General features: G+C 45.9%; 1 protein-coding gene across 1 annotated transcript; it reads left to right on the top strand.

Annotated features, from left to right (window-relative positions):
* The first annotated feature begins 1854 nt into the window (after nt 1-1854).
* Nucleotides 1855-21874, top strand: LOC128420276 (galectin-7-like). The gene is made up of 4 exons (XM_053401871.1): nt 1855-2063; nt 17337-17425; nt 19621-19834; nt 21601-21874. Exons 1-4 carry the CDS (start codon nt 2040-2042, stop codon nt 21778-21780), a joined length of 507 nt encoding a protein of 168 aa, XP_053257846.1. The 5' UTR covers nt 1855-2039; the 3' UTR covers nt 21781-21874.
* Nucleotides 21875-22267: the final 393 nt, after the last annotated feature.

Below are 22267 nucleotides of genomic sequence, written 5' to 3'. Positions count from 1 at the left end.
CCTAGAGTCTGTCAAGACTGGCCCCTACGGGCAGGGGTACCTTTACCTTTACCTTTACCTTTACCTTAGAGACCAACTAAGTTTGTTCTGGGTATAAGCTTTTGTGTGCATGCACAGGGACACGGGTGGTGCTATGGGTTAAACCACAGAGCCGAGGACTTGCCGATCAGAAGGTCAGCAGTTCTACGTGGGGCTACCTTTGAAGGTGACCTGGAAACTACAATACTGTAGCCTCCGCCCAGTATACCTGAAGGAGCGTCTCCAACCTCATCATTCTGCCCGGATGCTGAGGTCCAGCACTGACGGCCTTCTGGCGGTTCCCTCACTGCGAGAAAACATCTGCCCAGAGTGGCTGGGGAAACCCAGCCAGATAGGCAGGGTTCAAATAAATTATTTATTAATTATTATTATTATTATTATTACAGTGGTACCTCGGGATGCGAATGGGATCCGTTCCGGAGCCCCGTTAACATCCCGAACGGAACGCAAGACGCGACGGCGCGTCTGTGCGTGCACGGGTCACGTTTTGCCACTTCCGCACAAGCGCGTGACGCCATTTTGAGCGTCTGCGCGAGCGGCGAAACCCGGAAGTTACGCGCTCCGTTACTTCCGGGTTGCCGCGGAGTGCAACTCGAACGCGCTCAACCCGAAGCACATTCAACTCAAGGTATGAAAGCAAAGCGGCTATAAGCCTGATCTTACTTAAAGCTGTTGCAACAGGGTGCTCCCCTCACACGCAAGAGAGGAGAAGGACCCAGGACAAAAGTGTGCAATCCCTTATATAGACATTTGAAATGGCCCACCCTGGACCCCAAGACCACCTCCAGAAACATCATACATACATCACAGAAGGGGTGTAGCCCAAGACCCCCCCCCAATACATCATACATACATCAGAGAAGGAGCGGTCTTCTGGCTGGCAGGAAGGTCTGTTCTGAAACTGTTCTTAACCTGAAGCACCACTTTAGCTAATGGGGCTTCCCGCTGCCACTGCAGCGCTGTGGCGCGATTTCTGTTCTCATCCTGAAGCAAAGTTCTTAACCCGAGGTACTATTTCTGGGTTAGCGGAGTCTGTCACCTGAAGGGTCTGTAACCCAAGGTACCATTGTACATTTATGAACATTTACTTTATATATACAGTGGTGCCTCAGGATATGAACAGGATCCGTTCTGGAGCCCCATTCACATCCTAAAGCGAACGCAACCTGCGACTGCACATCTGTACGTGGGCGGGTCGTGATTCGCCGCTTCTGCACATGCGCGTGACGTCATTTTGACCGTCGGCGCGTGCGGCGAAACCCGGAAGTAACGCGTTCCGTTACTTCCGGGTCACTGCGGAGCGCAACCCAAAAGTGCTCAACCTGAAGCAACTTCAACCCGAAGTATGACTGTATAAGACCTTAAAATTCTTATAACACACAAGAGGCCTGAAAAAGCCCCCTCCATACTACAGTGGTACCTTGGGTTAAGTACTTAATTCATTCCGGAGGTCCGTTCTTAACCTGAAACTGTTCTTAACCTGAAGCACCACTTTAGCTAATGGGGCCTCCTGCTGCCGCCGTGCCGCCGGAACACGATTTCTGTTCTCATTCTGATGCAAAGTTCTTAACCTGAAGCACTATTTCTGGCTTAGTGGAGTGTGTAACCTGAAGCGTATGTAACCCGAGGTACCACTGTACTTTCTTCTTCTAGAATCCAGGTTTTCTCTTTTGCAAGCTTCAGGGACGGCTCCTTCCCCTTCTCACAAAGGACCAGGCAGAGCTCTAAGCCACCGTGGTGTCAGGATGGAGCTGACACCTGACTCAGGGCCAGTCTGAAAGCGATGGTGTCTCCCTCTGGGCTCCAGCTCATAGATCAAGCTGTGACTTCGCCCTCATGGGGAAGTGTGACTAAGCACAAACTCATCAGCTGTGGGAGGAGGCGCCTCTTCAAAATCTGCCCCGAAGGAGATGAGATTGCCACTGTTAAGAAGAGTCGCCTGCTGATTGGAAGCCGGTCCTTGATGCCTGCAAAAAGTCTCCAGCAAAGAGGCGGCAGAGATGGCAATAGTGCCTGATAATTTTGTGAGTAAAAACAACCAAGAGCCTTTCCTTTTTCTGGTTTGTGGTGGTGGCGAGAATGTAGAGGAGGTTCCTCGTTGTCTGCACCTTCGGGCGGGGATTCCCTGCCGGTTCCTACCTGTGGGTGCTGCAAGCAATTGAACCCGGCACATTTTGCTACGGCCCTGGAACAAAAACCAGCGAGGAGAAGGCATCACTATTTGTGCCAGCCAGGTAGTGGGTTCTCCTCCGTCAGAGGCATTTCAACAGAGGTCCGTCAGGGATTCTTCTTCTGCGACTCCTGCATCGCAGGGGGTTGGGCTGGATGACCCCAAGGGGTCCCTTGCAACTCAGTGAAGCCATGAAAACTATTCACCAGGAGGAGAAACGGGCTGAGGTGCCGTGAAGAACCGTAGGATAATCATCTGCAAAGGACAGGGCTCTCGTACCACTGAACAGGTATTGCGGAAGGTGCTCACCTGAGAAGGTGCATTTGCCAAAATTCCCTCTTCAGCACAACTCCGTAAACTGGGGGAGCCTTGCTGATGTGCGTACGACAGCTGTTGCCACAGGAGCCAACTCCTAGGGACTGAAATAAAATAATTGAGGGGGCCTCCGTCCAAAGTTGATGGGCATTGCCATTTAAATGGTGTGTGCATGCCATGTGATTGATTATCCAGGATGGATTTTTTAAATTCAAGTTGGCACCCCTGTCTTTAACCTTTCCAGACCTGGAAGCCACCTTTGATCAAGTGCAATGTTTTGACAGTGTTACGCCGGCCTGTCTCCCTTTCTCCCCATCTTAAAAGGTAAAGGTAAAGGTACCCCTGCCTGTACGGGCCAGTCTTGACAGACTCTAGGGTTGTGCGCTCATCTCACTCTAGAGGCCGGGAGCCAGCGCTGTCCGAGGACACTTCCGGGTCACGTGGCCAGCGTGACCAAACTGCTCTGGCGAGCCTGCACCAGCGCAGCACACGGAAACGCCGTTTACCTTCCCGCTATAAAGCGGTACCTATTTATCTACTTGCACTTAGGGGTGCTTTCGAACTGCTAGGTTGGCAGGCGCTGGGACCGAGCAGTGGGAGCGCACCTCACCGCGGGGATTCGAACCGTCGACCATACGATCAGCAAGTCCTAGGCGCTGAGGTTTTACCCACAGCGCCACCCGTCTTACTTTCTTTTAAAACAGACCAAAACATAAGGCCCATCCAGTCCAGGCTTCTGTTCCCACACTGGACGCGGGTGGCGCTGTGGTCTAAACCACTGAGCCTCTTGGGCTTGCCGATCGGAAGGTTGGCGGTTCGAATCCCTGCGACGGGGTGAGCTCCTGTTGCTCTGTCCCAGCTCCTGCCAACCTCGCAGTTCGAAAGCACACCAGTGCAAGTAGATAAATAGGTACCACTGCGGCGGGAAGGTAAACGGTGTTTCTGTGTGCTCTGGTTTCCGTCACGGTGTTCCTTTGTGCCAGAAGAGGTTTAGTCATGCGGGCTACATGACCCAGAAAGCTGTCTGTGGACAAACACCAGCTCCCTTGGCCTGAAAGGGAGATGAGCGCTGCAACCCCACAGTTGCCTTTGACTGGACTTAACCATCCAGGGATCCTTTACCTTTTCCTCTTTTTTTTTACCAGCCAGATTCCAGCAAACAGGATCTGAGTTCAAGTGAAATTCTCCCTGTTCATGATACCCAGGCAGCTGCTCTCCAGAGTTGTACTGGCTCCCACAGCAGAGGCCAAACATTCATGGCTGGTAGCTGCTGGCAGATCCTTTTCCTCCCCAAATTTGTGCAACCTCTTTGAAAGCCATTCAAGCCAGCGGCCATCGCAAAGTCCCGTAGACGTGCATTCTGCACTTCTGCTATGCGCCATGTGCAGAAATGCTCTCTTTTGCCTGGAACGAATCTTCCATTAGAAACATAGAATTGTAGAGTTAGAACCCTGTGCAATGCAGCAATTTTTTCACCCAGGGTGGGGTTCGAACCCACAGTCCTGAGATTAAAAGTGTGATGCTCTACTGACTGAACTATTCCACAAGTTTTTTTTTTTTTTTTGTAATTAGATAGTTTTCCAGCTAGATAGACCAGGGGTCTGGCCAGTTACGGAAGCGGCTTCCTTTTATAGCGCATAGTTAAACTTTGGAACTCACTGCCACTGGAGGGTAGTGATGGTCACAGGTGTCAATTGTTAGGCAGATTAATGGAGGGGAAGGCTATTGATGTCTGCTAGCTAGGATGGCTATCCTCTGCGACCGCGGTCAGAGGCAGCGATGTTTCTGAACACCGGTTTCTGTAAACCGCAGGAGAGGAGAGAAATTGAGGCATCTGGTTGGACCCTTTGGGAACAGGATGCTGGACCAGATGCTGGACCATTGGCCTGATCCAGCAGGCTTCTTCTTGAATCACAGAATTGCAGAGTTGGAAGGGAACCTGGCGGTCATCTAGCCCAACCCCCTGCAATCCAGGAATCTTTCGTCCAACACGGGTTTCGAACCCACGACCTTGAGATTTAAGAGTCTCTTGCTCTCCCGACTGAGCTATCCCTACCTTACTCCAAGTGAGCCATAGATCCTTGGGCTGAGCGGGTGTTTGAAGGCAGTGCTTTGCTCATCCACTGGCTTTAAATGTCATTTTGTCAGTCTGGGTTTTCCCTCCTTACGTCAACTGAACCGGCCACCTTTCCAACGTCCCCACCCTGCCTGCGCCCTTATGCTGAGCGCTCGTTTTACACCTGCGCTGCAACGATAAACCAGTTTGGGAACCAGTTTGTCCATGCACCTTCAGCAAGGAAGTCTGCGTTTTGGGAGAGGACGAAGAGCAAAATCCCCACTTGCCTCCCAGAACTACATTTCCCAGAGTTCCTTTGTCAGCAGGCTTCGAAATCCATCGCAGTGCAGATTTATTGCGTGAAAAAGAAAACCAACTTACGATATCTGGGTTTGAGGACTGAAGAAAATGGGATTGTTGTGTGTTATATTGCAATGGGTGTTTGGAACAATTTTCTGTATATAGCTGACGGATGTTGGAAGCCGCCCAAAGTGGCTGGGAAAACCCAGCCAGATGGGCGGGGTACAAATTAATAATAATAATAATAATAATAATAAAGTTCTCCCCCCACCTCCTTTCTTTCCCCCCTTTCTTTTCTTCCTTTTGCTTTGCATTTTCATTTAGATTAGATTTCATTTAGATTAGAGATATTGGCCACTTGGTGCTAACTTTTGTATTTCTCCCCCAAAAAACTTTATTAAAATCAATTTTTTTTAAAAAACAGCAACAAACATTGCCATAAACAACATGTCGCTTTGAAAATTTTATATATGAATTACGTGTCCCTCCCTGTTAAGACACGTGTGGCTAAAATCCTGCATGAAGGAGACAAGATTGGAATTCGTGGACATGGCAAACTTAGGCCCATTCACTGAAATGGGTCTACTTTGAGTCAAACTTCACGGTCCGGAAAAGGGAAACCGAAATGATCAAGCAGGTAGCCTGACTCCGCTCAGAGGGAAAGCTCAGTTGGTAAAGCTCGAGACGCTGAATTTCAGGGTTGGGGGTTCGAGATCTGCACTAGGCAAAAAGATTCCTGCACTGCAGGGGGTTGGACTAGATGACCCTCGGAGGGTCCCTTCCAACTCGACAATTCCATGAAAGTCTTGGGGATTTCTTAGGGGAAAGGCGAGCAAGAGGCAACACAATAGGAGTTTATAAAATAATCCCTGGCGTGGAGAAAGTGGACCGAGAAACCTTTTTCTCTCTCTCTCCTAACACTGGAATTAGGTGGGCATCTCAGGAAGCTGAATGTCAGGGACAGAGAAAAGAATGGTAGAATCTTAAGCGTAGGAAGGGACCCTGGGGTCATCTAGACCAACCCCCCGCAAGGCATGAATCTCAGCTAAAGCATCCATAACAGATGGCCATCCGACATCTGCTTAAAAACCTCCAAGGAAGAAGAGCCCACCATCTTTCGTGGGAGTCTGTTCCCCTGCTGAACAGCTCTTGCTGTCAGAAAGTTCCTCCTGCTGTTTCCCCGGAACCTCCTTTCTTGTAGCTTGAAGCCATGGGTTCGAGTCCTGCCCTCCAGAGCAGGAGAAAACAAGCCTGTTCCCTCTTCCATGTGACAGCCCTTAAGATATTTGAAGATGGCTCCTTCAAGCGCTCCTCGTAAGGCTGTTTCCAGACCCTTAATTATCTTGGCGAATAAGCTGTTTCACATGGTGCTTGGTTAATCTGTGGAACTCCCTCCCACAGGAAGGAGTGATGGCTACCAACTTGGATAATAATAATAATAATAATAATAATAATAATAATAATAATAATAATTATTATTATTATTTATTATTTGTACCCCGCCCATCTGGCTGGGTTTCCCCAGCCACTCTGGGCGGCTTCCAACAAAGATAAAAAATGCATTAAAATGTCACACATTAAAAACTTCCCTAAACAGGGCTGCCTTCAGATGTCTTCTAAAAGTCAGGTAATTGTTTATCTCTTTGACATCTGGTGGGAGGGCGTTCCACAGGGCGGGTGCCACCACCGAGAAGGCCCTCTGTCTGGTTCCCTGTAGCTTTGCTTCTCGCAGGGAGGGAACCGTCAGAAGGCCCTTAGAGCTGGACCTCAGTGTCCGGGCAGAACGATGGGGGTGGAGACGCTCCTTCAGGTATACTGGGCCTTTGAGGCCGTTTAGGGCTTTCAAGGTCAGCACCAACACTTTGAATTGTGCTCAGAAACATACTGGGAGCCAATGTAGGTCTTTCAAGACCGGTGTTATGTGGTCTCGGCAGCCGCCCGCAGTTACCAGTCTAGCTGCCGCATTCTGGATTAGTTGTAGTTTCTGTAGATTAGTTGTAGATGGCTTTTTAAAAGAGAATTGAACAAATTCATGGACAAGAGGGCTATCAAGGGCAACTAGCCATGACGGCTATGCTCTGCCCTCTACAGCAATGTTTCCGAATCTCAGTTGCAGAATCCAGTTGTCAACGCAACACGCTGGCTAATAACTGTTAGTGTATATATATATATATATATATATATATATATATATATATATAAATATATATATATATATTGGTATGATGTTGCAAGCAATGAAATGAATGACAACAAAACTGAGCAACCTGTATGTACGATATACAGTAGAACAAAATATATAAAGCGGTAAAGGTAAGGGGACCCCTGACCATTAGGTCGAGTTGTGGCCGACTCTGGGGTTGCGGCCCTCATCTCGCTTTATTGGCCGAGGGAGCCGGCGTACAGCTTCCGGGTCATGTGGCCAGCATGACTAAGCCGCTTCTGGCGAACCAGAGCAGCACACGGAAACGCCATTTACCTTCCCACTGGAGCGGTACCTATTTATCTACTTGCACTTTGACGTGCTTTCGAACTGCTAGGTTGGCAGAGCAGGGACTGAGCAATGGGAGCTCACCCTGTCGCATGGATTCGAACCGCCAACCTCCTGATCGGCAAGCCCTAGGCTCTGTGGTTTAGACCATAGGGCAACCCTCATCCCTATATAAAGAGGTACATTCTGAATAATCAATGAAATATACATACTAGTGGAGATCGTACTAGTGGATCAGTGCTCACTGGATAATGTAGCTGCAGGTTGCTGTTTTGTTGTCATTCATTGCTTTCAATTCCACTTCTAGCTGATGAAGACTTTATTCTGAAACAGTTGAACTGTTCCAGATGCACTGTCCTTTTGAGACTTTGGAGAGACGTCTTCCTTTGAGAGACGGTTTGGCGTTCTTCGCTATTCATTGGTTGTTTGAACCTTTGTTTGACACTGATAGTTGATACATGTAACAACTTGCAGTTACTTGTATATTCTGTGAGATGTATTGTATGATATATATATTATTTTGAAGTCGCTTATTTGTATATTTTGAATGACATCATACCTATTATATATTTACTAACAGTTATTAGCCAGCGAGTTAAATCATAGTTAAAGCTATGGTTTTCCCAGTAGTGATGTATGGAAGTGAGAGCTGGACCATAAAGAAGGCTGATCGCCGAAGAATGGATGCTTTTGAATTCTGGTGCTGGAGGAGACTCTTGAGAGTCCCATGGACTGCAAGAAGATCAATCCTCTCCATTCTGAAGGAAATCAGCCCTGAGTGCTCACTGGAAGGACAGATCCTGAAGCTGAGGCTCCACTACTTTGTCCACCTCATGAGAAGAGAAGACTCCCTGGAGACTTCCGGAGGCGGCGCGAAACAGCAATGGCGGTCCTCTTCAGTTGTTGAAGAGGGGCTCCGCGGAAAAGGGTCGTGCGCTGCGGCACAGCGACGACCCGTTTAGGAAAACCACGGGTAGAGTGAGCCCGTGGCCGTGGGATTCGGCGGGCACCAGGAGCGACCTCGGATACGCAGAAGGGACCCCGTAAGGGGCTCCGGAACGTGGAGGGGGTAGCGGTGCTGTGAATCCATCGCTCTTTCCGCGGAAGCGAAGCCGCGCGGCTGCTGCTGATGAGCGCTGACCTTTCTTCTTTGAACATTTGATTGGAAACAACAAACTCGTGAGTAAGAAATTTGAGGCTTTATTTGGACAAATTGGTGAATTTCGGCTGAAAGCGGGAGACGCTAAAAAGGAAGTCAGTCTTCCGTCCCTGTTTAAAGTACTGAGCAAAGTTTTTTTAAAGCGGAAGCGTTGAAAGGAGTTTAAAAGAAGTTGGAACTTACCCTGCAAGTTTGGATTTGATTGTGAGACTGTGCCATACCTCTCTATATTTTGTGGATTATAAAGTTATAAGCCCCAGCTCACGGGCTGCCTGGATACAAAGTAACATCAGACTGTGGCAACTGTGTATAGAGACATAAAGTTACATTGGGCTACTTTGCAGTTACAAAAAAGGAACTGTTGTTCACACCTTCGCAAAGAACCTTTATCATCTGCAGTTTAAAGTGAATTTAGAGGGTTTCCCCCCCTTATTTTGGATTTTACCATATTTGGGAATTAAATGGTGGAAACTTTTGGGGAGCTCCCCCTGCTGGATTGTGGAAATATAAACCTCTGAGAACTGCTGGTTGTTTTGGAAATCTTTTTGCCTGGATGATTGCTTTTCCCATGGGATTTACAATTTGACCTTGAAACCTAGACAGTTGTGGAATGAGTGTGGCAGGAAAAACAAGGGCTGCCAAGAAAGCAAAACAAACTGAACTATTGCAATCAACTTTGCCTGTGCAGCCACGTAGATCATCTGTTCCAATTGTGACAGGTCTGCAAGAAGGACAATTTAAACAGCCAGTTTTGGAGGATATGGCTGCAGGAGGATTAGACCCTATTTCTAAAGAAATATTGGATCAACTGGCAGCATTAAATAAGAAAGCTGATGAACAAGCGGCTAAATTTGACCAGGTTACAGCAACGATTAATAAGTTGACAGACCAAGTTGCTCAAAACACACAGGCGATAGGAAATTTTGAAAAGACTATATCAGAGAACCGAAAATTAGCTGAGGACGCAAACACGAAAGCAGACCAAAACAAAAAAAGGATTGAGGAATTAAGAGGGGAAGTAAGACCACTGAGTAGACAGGTCACTGAACAACAGGCCTATCTGTCTATGGCGGAGCTGAAAAACCGGGAAAGTAATCTTAGGATTAGAAATATTCCAGAACTAAAAAAGGAAGATTTGGCTGGCTTTTTGACTGCAGAAATATCCAAGTTCTGGGGTTTGGCAGAAGAGAAAGACTTCAAAATCGTCACCGCTTTTAGATTGGGAAGAGTGGCCAAGAAAGATAAACCAAGGGATTGCTTGATCATATTGAGATACAAGCAAGAAAAAGACAACATACTTGGCCTACATTTTAAAAACCCATTGGTGATACAGGGAAAGACAGCAGAAATCTTCAGAGACATACCAAAACAATTGTTGGACTTAAGAACTACATACAAGGATCTGGCAAGATTATTAAGAAACAACACAATCCCTTACAGGTGGGAATTCCCCCAAGGATTATCTTTTAATTTGAAAGGGAAGAAGGTGAGAATCAGAACAGCAGAAGAGCAAGAAAAATTCCTAAACGATCACGGGGAGGACCTTCGAAAAGGGACAGCAGGTACCTGGCCACCCCCCACGCCTGGTACAAAAGATCCACCTCCAGACATAGACGAGAAGGGAGACAACCCCATCGGCTAACAAGCTGATCCAGGATGTCTCTGCAGCTTTTTAGTTGGAATATCCATGGGGCAAATTCCCCTGAAAAAAGGAAAAGGATTTTTCACATTTTGAGGAAAGAACAACTAGACGTCATTTGTCTCCAGGAAACCCATGTGACTAGGCTCCACAGAAGAGTGCTAATAAACAAGCGACTAGGCCAAGAATTTATTTCATCAGCTAAAGAAAAGAAAAGGGGAGTCGTGATATATGCAAAGGAGAGCCTAGCACCAAAATTTGTGTTCAAAGATGAACAAGGAAGAATTTTGGCGATCGAAATACAATCACAAGGAGAAAAATTTTTGATAATTGGAATTTATGCACCAAATGAGGGGAAATCTGAATTTTATGGGAAGCTGCATGAGACAATGCTGGACCATATGGACTATAATAACATCATTCTGATGGGAGATATGAATGGGGTTGTCTCCACACACATGGATAAGTCACAAAATCAAAATGTGACTAAAGATGGCAGACTACCAAAGACTTTTTTTGAACTCACAGACAATATGGACTTGATTGATATCTGGAGGACAAAGAACCCCCTAGGTAGAGAGGGAACATTCTTTTCTGAGGCCCACCTATCCTGGACAAGAATCGACCAAATCTGGATATCTAGAGGACTGGCACCCAAGACCAAAAAAGTAGAGATCTGCCCTAAAACTTGCTCCGACCATAACCCCTTGAAAATGGACTTGAGACTTACACCAGCTGGATCCTTCAGATGGAGAATGAATGATGCATTGTTTAGAGACCAGGAGATAGTGAAGAAGGCCCAAAAGACGATGAAAGACTACTTTGAACTAAATTTGAACACTTCGGTGGAAAAAAAAACAATCTGGGACGCAAGCAAAGCTGTTATGAGAGGGTTTCTGATACAGCAGAATTCTATTAAGAAAAAACTCTGGAACGGTAAAAAGGACAAGATCTTGGAAAGGATAAAAGACGGAGAGAAAAAGTTGAGACTAAATCCAAAATCAAAAGAAGTTTTGAGAGAAATAAAATTCCATCAAGCACAATATGCAAAACTGATAAATCAAGAAGTTGAATGGAAAATCAAACAGATGAAACAAAGATCATTTGAATCGGCAAATAAATGTGGGAAGCTGCTATCATGGCAGCTGAAAAAGAGACAAAAACTGAACTTTGTTACCAATCTAGAGGTTGAAGGAGAATGTATTCAGAAACCAGAGGAAATTAGAAAGTGTTTCCAGAGATATTTTAAAAAATTGTTTTCCCAAGGACCCCAAGTGGAGACTGAAATAAATAAATTTTTAAAAAGCTATGGCCTACAAAAACTAACACAAGACAAACAAACTGACCTGAATTATAAAATAACCCAACAGGAAATCGAAAATGCCATTCAGAACATGCAACTAGGCAAATCCCCGGGCCCAGATGGACTTACCTCCAAATACTATAAGATATTGAAGGAATACCTGACTCAGCCATTGATGGAGGTATGTAATCAAATTATGGAAGGGAAGGGGGCACCAGAATCGTGGAAAGAGGCATTCATCACTTTGATACCAAAATTGGAATCTGAAAAGACTCAACTTAAGAACTACCGTCCCATCTCACTCCTAAACGTGGATTACAAGATTTTTGCTGACATTTTGGCAAATAGATTGAAAAAAGTCTTAAATGGAGTTATTCATAAAGACCAAGCAGGCTTTCTCCCTGGCAGGCATTTGTCAGATAATACTAGGAACATTGTTGACGTTCTGGAACTTCTACAGACAAATTTGAATACAAAAGCAGTTTTGATATTTATAGACGCGGAGAAGGCCTTTGACAATATATCTTGGAAATTTATGAAGAAGAATTTGGAAGGGATGGGAGTGGGAAGGGCGTTCCAAAATGGCATAGATGCAATATATTCAGAACAAAAGGCTAAATTGATAGTAAACAATGTGGTGACAGAAGAGTTTAAAATTGAAAAAGGAACACGACAGGGGTGCCCCCTATCACCCTTGCTATTTATTTCTGTCCTTGAGGTTTTGCTAAATTTGATCAGGAAGGATCAGCAGGTGGAAGGAATACAGGTCGGAGGAAAACAATATAAACTGAAGGCCTTTGCAGATGACTTGGTTTTGACATTACAGGAGCCGGTGTCCAGCACAAAAAGAGTATTGGAATTAATTTCTGAGTTTGGTCGGGTGGCGGGATTCAAGTTAAACAAACAAAAAACTAAGGTTTTGGCAAAAAACTTGACACCTTTAGAAATAGATGGGTTTCAGAAGGAAACAGAACTAAACGTTGTTAATAAAGTGAAATACCTGGGGGTCAACTTGACTGGGAAAAATTTGAATCTGTTTAAAGATAATTATGAAAAATGTTGGTCTGAAATTAAAAAGGATCTAGAAATCTGGTCAAGATTGAAACTTTCCTTGTTGGGAAGAATTGTAGCAGTAAAGATGAATGTATTGCCAAAAATGCTGTTTCTGTTCCAGACCCTACAGATCGTGGACAGAGTGGAATGTTTTGGAAAGTGGCAGAGGGACATTATGAAGTTTGTCTGGCAGGGCAAAAAGCCCCGAATAAAATTTAAAATATTAACAGATGCAAAGGAAAGAGGGGGTTTTGCCCTGCCGGACTTAAGGTTGTATTATGAAGCTGCATCCCTCTGCTGGCTGAAAGATTGGTTTTTGCTAGAAAACACTGATGTCCTAGATCTGGAAGGGTTCAACAATGCTTTTGGGTGGCATGCATATTTGTGGTACGACAAGGTAAAGTCTCATAAGTTGTTTAAAAACCATATTGTAAGGAAATCTCTGTTTTCTGTCTGGACTAAATACAAGGACTTATTTGAAAACAAGACTCCGAGGTGGTTATCACCGATGGAGGCTAAAGCCACAAAAATACTTAATATGGGGGGTGGCTGGGCAAAATACTGTGAAATAATAGAAAGAGTGGGTGACACTTGGAGGTTGCAGAGCTTTGAAAAATTGAAAGGGAAGGTGCGAGACTGGTTTCACTATGCCCAAATTTTAGAGATCTTTAAAAAAGATAAAAAAATTGGTTTCCAGGTGGAAAAATCAAAATTAGAACTAGAATTACTTGAACCTAAGACGAAAGTGCTTTCAAGAATGTACAACTTGCTGCTTAAATGGAATACTCAAGATGAGACAGTCAAATCAGCCATGATAAAATGGGCACAAGATATTGGATACAACATTATGTTTGAGGACTGGGAAAGGTTATGGACCACCGGTATGAAATTTACGGCATGTAGTGCCTTAAAGGAAAATATTATGAAAATGATGTACAGGTGGTACATGACCCCAGTCAAACTTGCAAAGATATACCATTTGTCTGATAATAAATGTTGGAAATGTAAGGAGGCTGAAGGAACTTTTTACCACCTCTGGTGGACATGCCCGAGGGTGAAGGCCTTCTGGGAAATGATTTATAACGAGTTGAAAAAGGTATTTAAGTATACCTTTCAGAAGAAACCAGAGGCCTTCCTCTTGGGCATTGTGGGCCAGAGGATACCTAAGAAAGACAGAACCTTCTTTCTATATGCAACGACTGCAGCAAGAATTCTCATAGCTAAATACTGGAAGGCACAGGAGCTACCCACACTGGAAGAATGGCACACACAACTGATGGACTATATGCAACTAGCCGAAATGACTGGCAGAATCCGAGACCTGGGAGAAGAGGCTGCGGAAGAGGATTGGAAAAAATTTAAGGACTATTTACAAAAACATTATAAGATATATGAATGTTAAAAATTTGCTAAGGTTTGAGGTAAATATGCTTCAGTATTGAAATTCGGAGTTGATAGAAACAAAGTTAATGATTGAGAAAAGTTTTAATTTCAGAGTGAATAATTAGATGAAAATACAAAAACACAGGAAACAAGGTATTAATTTGCTGTTTATATTTATTATAAAGAATGCAGGGATGGAGGAGATGGGGAAGTCCAGTGGATGATGAAAAAAAAAAAAAAGACTTCGAAAAATGAATTTTTTCTTGTTTAATTTCTTTTTCTTTCTGTAAAACCGCTTTTGTTGTGTTATTGATGATGGATTTAGATTCTGGAAAAAAGCAATAAAAAAAAATTTATAAAAAAAAAAAAAAAGAAGAGAAGACTCCCTGGAAAAGACCCTGATGCTGGGAAAGATGGAGGGGAAGGGGACGACAGAGGAGAGATGGTTGGCCAGTGTTCTCAAAGCTACCAACATGAGTTTGACCAAACTGCGGGAGGCAGTGGAAGACAGGAGTGCCTGGCGTGCTCTGGTCCAGGGGGTCACGAAGAGTCGGACACAACTAAATGACTAAACAACAACAACATTAGCCAGCGTGTTGCGTTTGCGTTTTTGTAGTTTGCCACATTTTGCAAAACAAGGGTTTGTGTTTATTGCAGAAAAAGTTGTGGCTACAGGTAGTAATTTTCCAATACCGAAGCAGGTGCTTTCTCAAGTTGTCTCCTTTCTTCCTCTGATCACTGCGACAGTTCCTCGATTTCCCCACTGTAGCAAGGAGGAACCGAAACCAGCTGAGGGTGTCTCAATAATTCACAGGAATTTTTTAAAGCAAAATAAAACTCATTGGTACTGTGCTAGTATCCTTTGTACGCCACACCTTTCTGCAACCGCAAACTGTCATGTAGCATCATGCAATTTCAAGGGGGCGAAAGGGACAGATTATGGGCCAATTCTGCATTGCGTGAAATGGGCTTCCCATCCTGTGACTCACTTTCCCAGGTACCAAACCTCCGACTTTTTCAAGGCTTGAACTCCGGTGGGCGTTTTTTGGTAAGAAGAGCTATGGATTAAAGCCTCGGGAAAGATTGATTAGATCTGCTTGATAGAAGAGGTTGAAGAAGGGGCAGGAAGTTCACAGGATGATAAGCAGTTTTAAGAAAGAAGGAAGTCAGTTATCTGAGGAAATGGGCTTAAGTAGCAAAGAAGGAACTGGATGGACGCTGTGAGATTAGAATGCTGTACTAGATGGCCTATGAGGAGGAGGAGAAAGAAGAAGAAGAAGAAGAAGAAGAAGAAGAAGAAGAAGAAGAAGAAGAAGAAGTCAATGACTCTGTTCTTCTAAATGAAGAGGGAATATTCAAAGCAGCATTTTGTTCAGACTGAGGCCTGGGTTCAGATTCTCACACAGTCACAATTTGTGAGTGACCTTTCTCTTTCTCTCTCTCTTCCCTGCCTGGCTGGGTTGTTTTGTGGTTGTAGAAAGATGAGAGACTATTTGAGAACAAGTCGAAAGCTCTCAATTACCGTATTTTTCGCTCCATAAGGTGCACCTGATTTGCAGGCTTTTCCCCAGGAGGGAGAAGGGCAGCCCGTAACTGACGGGGTGCCCTCCTCCCTCCTCGGGTGGAAAAGCCCCCAAGAGGATCAACGCAGCTAGTGAAAGGGAGCGCGGCTCTTGCTGGCTTTTGTGGTAGGTTGGGGAAAGGGCCTGAGGGGCTCCCTTTGTCCCTTCCCCCACCTCCCACAAAAGTCCACAGGAGCCGCGCAGCCTTTAAGGAGCGGGCTTTTCTATGAGGAGGGAGAAGGGACTTCTCCCTCCTGGGAAAAGCCCCCAAGAGCTCTTGGGGGCTTTTCCTGCCTGCCTCCGCTCCATAAGATGCACACACATTTCCCCTTACTCTTTAGGAGGGGAAAAGTGTGTCTTAAGGAGCGAAAAAATACGGTATATAATTGGAAACTAGGATAAATAAGAGGGAAAACCAAAGTTTGGAGAAATAAAATAAGATGCAAGAAATTAGAGGGGAGAAAAATGGAATCCAGGGCAGGGGTGGGGGGCAGTATATACTGTATCCGTGGGAAAGTATTGAATTTATAAATTATTGCGATTATAAAATTTGAAAATAAAAAAAATATTGTTTAAAGAAAGCTCTCAGGTGAGAGTTTGGAGGGTGCACCACTTTCTGTGTGAGACAAGAGTTAAGCGCTACCTTCGAGAGGACTCTGTGATTTCTTCTCTCTCTGTTTTTGTTTTTATTCAGTTTCTTTTATCTTATTGTATTCAGAAAAAGCTTTAATAAAACCTTATTAAAAGAAGAAACCAAGCCAATCATCTCACAGACTGGATGGTGTGATAGGAATTTTATGGTCTTAGATATAAGTGTACCAACCAAGCACATACATAGATCAGCACAGGAAGACCAACCTGGAACCATTTTGATTCCTAAACTGAGCAAATGTTTTCTCTGCAAGGTCAAAGTGGGAAATCTCCCCATTGTCTCTTTCCTCACAAATCCTGTCTTAAGGGCACATTCAAGATATGAATAGGGTGTGAGCCTGTGACCTGGCCCAGGAACTAAGTATTTATCATTACAGTGGTGCCCCGTAAGACGAATGCCTCGCAAGACGAAAAACCCGCTAGACGAAAGGGTTTTCCGTTTTTCGATGCGCTTCGCAAGACGAATTTCCTTATGGGCTTGCTTCGCAAGACGAAAATGTCTTGCGAGTCTTGCGATTTTTTTCACTTCCCCCCCTTTTTCTAAGCCGCTAAGCCGCTAATAGCCTTTTAGCCGCTAAGCCGCTAAGCCTTTAATAGCCGCTAAGCCGCTAAACGCGCTAATCCGCTAATAGGGTTGCTTCGCAAGACGAAAAAACCGCTAGACGAAGAGACTCGCGGAACGGATTATTTTCGTCTTGCGAGGCACCACTGTACAAAAGACTGGCCAGGCTCCCCAGGAAATCCAATCAAGTAACCTGCCAGACAGGAGATAAACAAGGACAGGAGAAAAACAACATTCAAATTTCTGTTTTAGACCACCTTTTCTGTGACGTAGGTGTGATGTATCTGGAGGGTGGTCTTAGGTTACACCCCGTCTGTGATGTATGTATGATGTTTCTGGGGTGGTCTTGAACTACAGGGTGGGAATTTCAAAAGTCTTTATAAGGCCTTGCGCGCCTTTGTTCTGGGTTCCTCCTCTCCTGCATGTGAGGGGAGCACCCTGTTGCAACAGATCAATAAAGATCAAGCTTACTAGCTGCTTTGCTTCTCAATATTCTCTGGTTGGCCTCTGTTTTTCTCTCCTACCAATAGGGAACCTAGGTAAGGACTCTATATGGGCTCTTGGATACCCCATAAGGGAAAAGGGCAATTTTTGTTTACAACACAGAGATTCAAGACTGTGCGTGCCTCATTTTCTTCTTTCCTCCCTTGCAGAATATACCATTTTACCGGGCTATCCCGCAAGGCCTGGAACCAGAGTCGTGGGTGCTGCTGGAAGGTACCATTCCACCACAGGGCAAAAGGTAACTCAGTACTGATATTATCTTCCCAAGAATGGATTTGGCGTCCAGAAATCGTGATGCAAGCAGAGGAGGCAAGTCGCAATTCCTGGCCAGGACTTGGTGCTAGGACTTGTGGAATATTACAGGGAGAGACTGGGCCTAGGCATGTGCAGAGTGCCTTTCCTTCTGCTCTGAGGCACGGCAGCCACACCTCCCATAACTGACACCAGGGGAGATCTAAGCCACCCGGTCCCAGCTTTTTAGTGATTTAACTGTGCAAGTTAGGTGAAGAGATAAGGGATCTCTTATGTTACAAGGAACGCCTGTAGCTCAGTTGGTAGGGCATCTGCTTTGCATGTAGAAGGTCCCAGGTTCGAGTCCTGGCAGCCTCTCCTGGTAAGCCTGGGAATGTCCCATCTGAACCCCTGGAGAAGCACTGCTGCCAACCAGTGCAGACAATACTAAGCTAAATGGACCAACCGTGGCTCCCCTTATTCCTATGTGGAGTAGACCAAGGGAGAATAAACTTGTTTAAAAGAGTTTAGGTTCCCCCATTGTAAAGTGCAGCAATTCCCTGTAAGTTGTCTATCCATATTAACTCTCTTAATTGTAATAGCCTCAATAGGAGATAGCCATAAAGGTGTTTTTCCCTTTCCAGCAGATTTTTATATTTCTCCCAAACTCTACACAAATTCTTTCTTAGAATATGGTTTATAAAACGTTTATAAATTTTCACCTTCCCATAGTAGAGACATGCATGCCAGCCAAACTTCAAATCAGGAACATTCTTTTAACCAGCACAAGCAGGCTGCCTCATAATAGATTTGCAGGTCTGGCAAGGCAAAACCTCCTCTTTCTTTTTGTCTATCGAAATTTTATGTCCCCCCCCCCCCCCCCGCAAAAAAATGAATTTAGAAATATCCTTCTTCCATTCTTTGAAGGAGCCAAAGTTATTTACAACTAGTACTGATTGGAATAAAAACAGCCTCCTGGAAAGTAGGTTCATTTTGATAGCTGAGATTCTGCCAGGCAGGGAGAGGGTCATTCTCTGAGTACCAGTTGCTGGAAACCCCAGGAGGGGAGAGTTCGCTTGTGCTCGGATCCTGTTTTCAGGCTTCCCACAGGAATCTGATTGGCCACTGTGAGAACAGGATGCTGGTCTGACCCAGCAGGCTTTCCCTATGTTTTTATGTCTACAACTCTCATTATACCTAACCACTGGGCATGCTGGCTGGGGGCCATGGAAGTTCTGAGTCCAGCAACCTCTGCAGGGTCACAGTCTGCCTTGAACTAGGTGAGGGTGCTGGACTAGGACCTGGGAGACCAGAGTTTGAATCCCTGCTCAGCTATGAAGCTCGCTGGGTGACCCCAGAGCCAGTCGCTGCCTCTCAAGGCCTGACCAACCTCACAGGGATGTTGTGAAGATGAAATGGGAGGAGGGGAACCATGTACTGGAGCTCGTTGGAAGGCAGCATAAATACTGTATTTTTCGCTCCATAAGACGCACCTAGTTTTTAGAGGAGGAAAGCAAGAAAAAAAAATATTCTGAACGAAACAGTGGATGTATGATTTTTGTGGTTCATGCTGTGACCACATACATGTGATCTGATGGTGAATTTGGGGTGACCCAATGCAAAAATCGTAAGGATCCACATGGATCCGTGCTTTGTAACCACATTTTTGCACCATTGCAGCCCCAGGAAACAGTGGGTGCGTGATTTTTTTGGTGCAGGCTGTAGCCATGGACATGCTATGTGATCTGATGGTGAATTTGGGGTGACCTAATGTAAAAATCCCTGAGGATCCATGGTCTTTTACCTCCCCTCTCCCAGGCAGCCTCCTTTATCTCTAACGTCCCTTATCTCTCTCCCCGATCGGCAAACGATCAGCGGCTTTGTTTCAACACCCACTTCCCTCTGCACGATCTGCTTTTTGCCCCATGGCAATTCAGTTCCAGGGACCACGCCTTCGCTCCATTAAGACGCACAGACATTTCCCCTTACTTTTTAGGAAGAAAAAAGTGTGTCTTGTGGAGCAAAAAATACGGTATATAAAAAATACATATAAATAAACAAAGGACAGCAGAGGAGCAAGGATACAGGAAAGAAGTTGGCAGCAGGGCAATCATTGTTCAGCGAATTCTTACCTGGGGGGGACGGGACGTATGGCAGGATGTGTGACCCAGGGAACCTGATCTCTCTCATCTCTTTTCTCAGGTTCTATGTGGACTTTTCTTCCAGACAAGTTGAGGAGGGGAACAAGCCACTGAGGCTGACGGTCAGCTTTGAGGGACCCCCGTCTTCCCCAGGCTGGGTGACCCTCAACAGCTTCGCGGACCAGCAGTGGGGTGAGGGTCTGACGGTGATGGCCCCTTTCCGGCGAGGCCAGGAGTTCAGGATTCAAATCATCGTCACCCGGATGGGCTACAAGGTCGGGGCAGCAACTATGGGGTCCTCAACGGGGAAGGGGAATTGGGGGACACACACACACACACGATCCCCCAAAACACAGGGGCTAGGTGAGGGGTGGTGGTGGCTGCATGGGGACTGGGAGGGCAGAAGGCTACTGGGAGCCCAAAAGTAGGTATAGTATAGGACAGGGGGGCAGGTATAGGAAGAGAACAGCAAGATCTGCCCCAGAGTCCTATTGAATTCATTGGCACTTGCTTCCAAGTAAGCAGGGCTAAAGGACCAGAAATTATATGATTTGATACTGCTATGTCAAAAAGAACATCCTGGGCCCCCTCATTTTACTCCCTAGTTGTTGCTCTCAGATTGCTCTCTGCTTTCCTCATTGCTCTCTGCGAACAGAGTTCGCTGACTGACTTGAAACTTACTCCTTAATAAGAATAAGAATAATATTTTATTTATATCCTGCCCTCCCCAGCCAAAGCCGGGCTCAGAGCGGCTAACAACAGTAAAAATAGCACAGTTTACATAAAATCACAGTCAATTCATTGAAATACATTCTAAAATCAATTCAGAGTCAAATTCATGGCAACCATAGGGCTAGAGTTCTGTGAGGATTGTCAAAGGAGGGGGTCAGACTGTGCCTTGGCCAAAGGCCTGGTGGAACAGCTCTGTCTTGCAGGCCCTGCAGAAAGATGTCAAGACCCACAGGGTCCTAGTCTCTTGTGACAGAGCGTTCCACCAGATCGGGGCCACAGCCGAAAAAGCCCTGGCACTAGTTGAGGCCAGCCTAACCTCTCTGTGGCCTGGGACCTCTGAGATGTTTTTGTTTGAAGACCGTAAGGTCTTCCATGGGACATACCAGGAGAGGCAGTCCCACAGGTACGAGGGTCCTAGGCCGTATAGGGCTTTAAAGGTTAAAACCAGCACCTTGAACCTGATCCTGTACTCCACCAGGAGCCAGTGCAGCTGGTATAGCACCAGGTGAATGTGATCCCACGGCGAGGACCCCGTAAGGAGCTTTCTGCACCTGCTGGAGTTTCTGGGTCAATCTCAAGGGCAGCCCCACGTAGATAAAGATGTCCCACTAAATAAAAAGCGCCAAACCTAAGAGTTTCAATCAATCAATCAATCAATCAATCAATCAATCAATCAATGTGGACACAGCAGAGAGAACATGGCACTCTTCCTCTTTCCGAGTTACTAGACGGTTAACTCCCCTAAGGTCCATTTGAGTAGCCTGTACATTTAGGGCAAGTGATAAAAGCCAATATTCCTCCAAGCCAAGCGTGAGAAACTCGTGGAACTAACTTAAGTGCCTTTTAAAAGCAGTTAGAAAAATTAGTGGGTTTGTCAATCAAAGGCATGTTTAGAAGACATGGGTGGGGACTCTCTGGCTCTGCTCAGGTTGTTGGGCTTTAAATCGCATCAGCCCCACTCAGCACAGCCAACGGGGTATTAAGAGTCCCACAATATCTGGAGGGCCACAGGTTCCCTACACCTGAGCTTAGTGGAGTCTCCCAAGGGTGGGCGCAGTCTACCTTTAACTACCGGTTCCTAAGCATGAATAGTGGAATCTTGCAGAGAGCTAGTTGGAAGAGCAATGGTAAACCAGAGCGAACAAGCTCCAAAGCCTTTAACAGAAGCCTGTGCAGAGTATTGAGGTTCCCAAATATCTAAACAGGGGAGCTGCCATTCATCAAACCACACGGGATTCTCATGTCTGTCAGAGTTGGTAGGTTTATCTTCCAACCCTTCTTGACATGCCTTTTTCTGTTTCTTTGCCAGATCCTGGAAAAAGACATCTCCCTTTGTGAGTTCCGCCACCGCCTCTCACCAAAGAGCATTCGCTTCCTGGAGGTCGACGGGGAAGTCAAGCTCCAGAACGTGGCTGTCAGCTGGGAGGGCAACAGAGCACCAAGGGGCCGCATCCTGCCAACATTGGGCATGGGCCGCTACGCATATTAGGAGGGCGCCGAGTGCAGGGGGAGCGCTGAGCCTTCCCAAAAATAAAGGGGCACACCTTGATGTGAGCAGGAGGATATTCCGGGGCAAGAATAAATTATGCAAACCAAGCGGGGCTTCTGTTGTGTTTTGCAAAGTTTTCTTTTTCTGCAGGTGCAAAAAAATATGAAATTACTTGAGCAAGGAGCGGAGGAAAGGGAGAACGGAAGAGTAAAGGTAAAGGGACCCCTGACCATTAGGTCTGGCCGTGGCCAACTCTGGGGTTGCGGCACTCATCTCGCTTTACTGGCCAAGGGAGCCAGCGTACAGCTTCCGGGTCATGTGGCCAGCATGACTAAGCCGCTTCTGGCAAACCAGAGCAGCGCACAGAAACGCCATTTACCTTCCCGCCAGAGTGGTACCTATTTATCTACTTGCACTTTGAGGTGCTTTCAAACTGCTAGGTTGGCAGGAGCAGGGACTGAGCAACGGGAGCTCACCCCGTCGCAGG

This window comes from Podarcis raffonei, chromosome 8, assembly GCF_027172205.1.
Source record: "Podarcis raffonei isolate rPodRaf1 chromosome 8, rPodRaf1.pri, whole genome shotgun sequence".
In the NCBI taxonomy this organism is placed as follows: domain Eukaryota; kingdom Metazoa; phylum Chordata; class Lepidosauria; order Squamata; family Lacertidae; genus Podarcis; species Podarcis raffonei.
The sequence above is the reverse complement of the archived record's forward strand: the minus strand, read 5'-3'. Positions and strand labels throughout refer to the sequence as shown.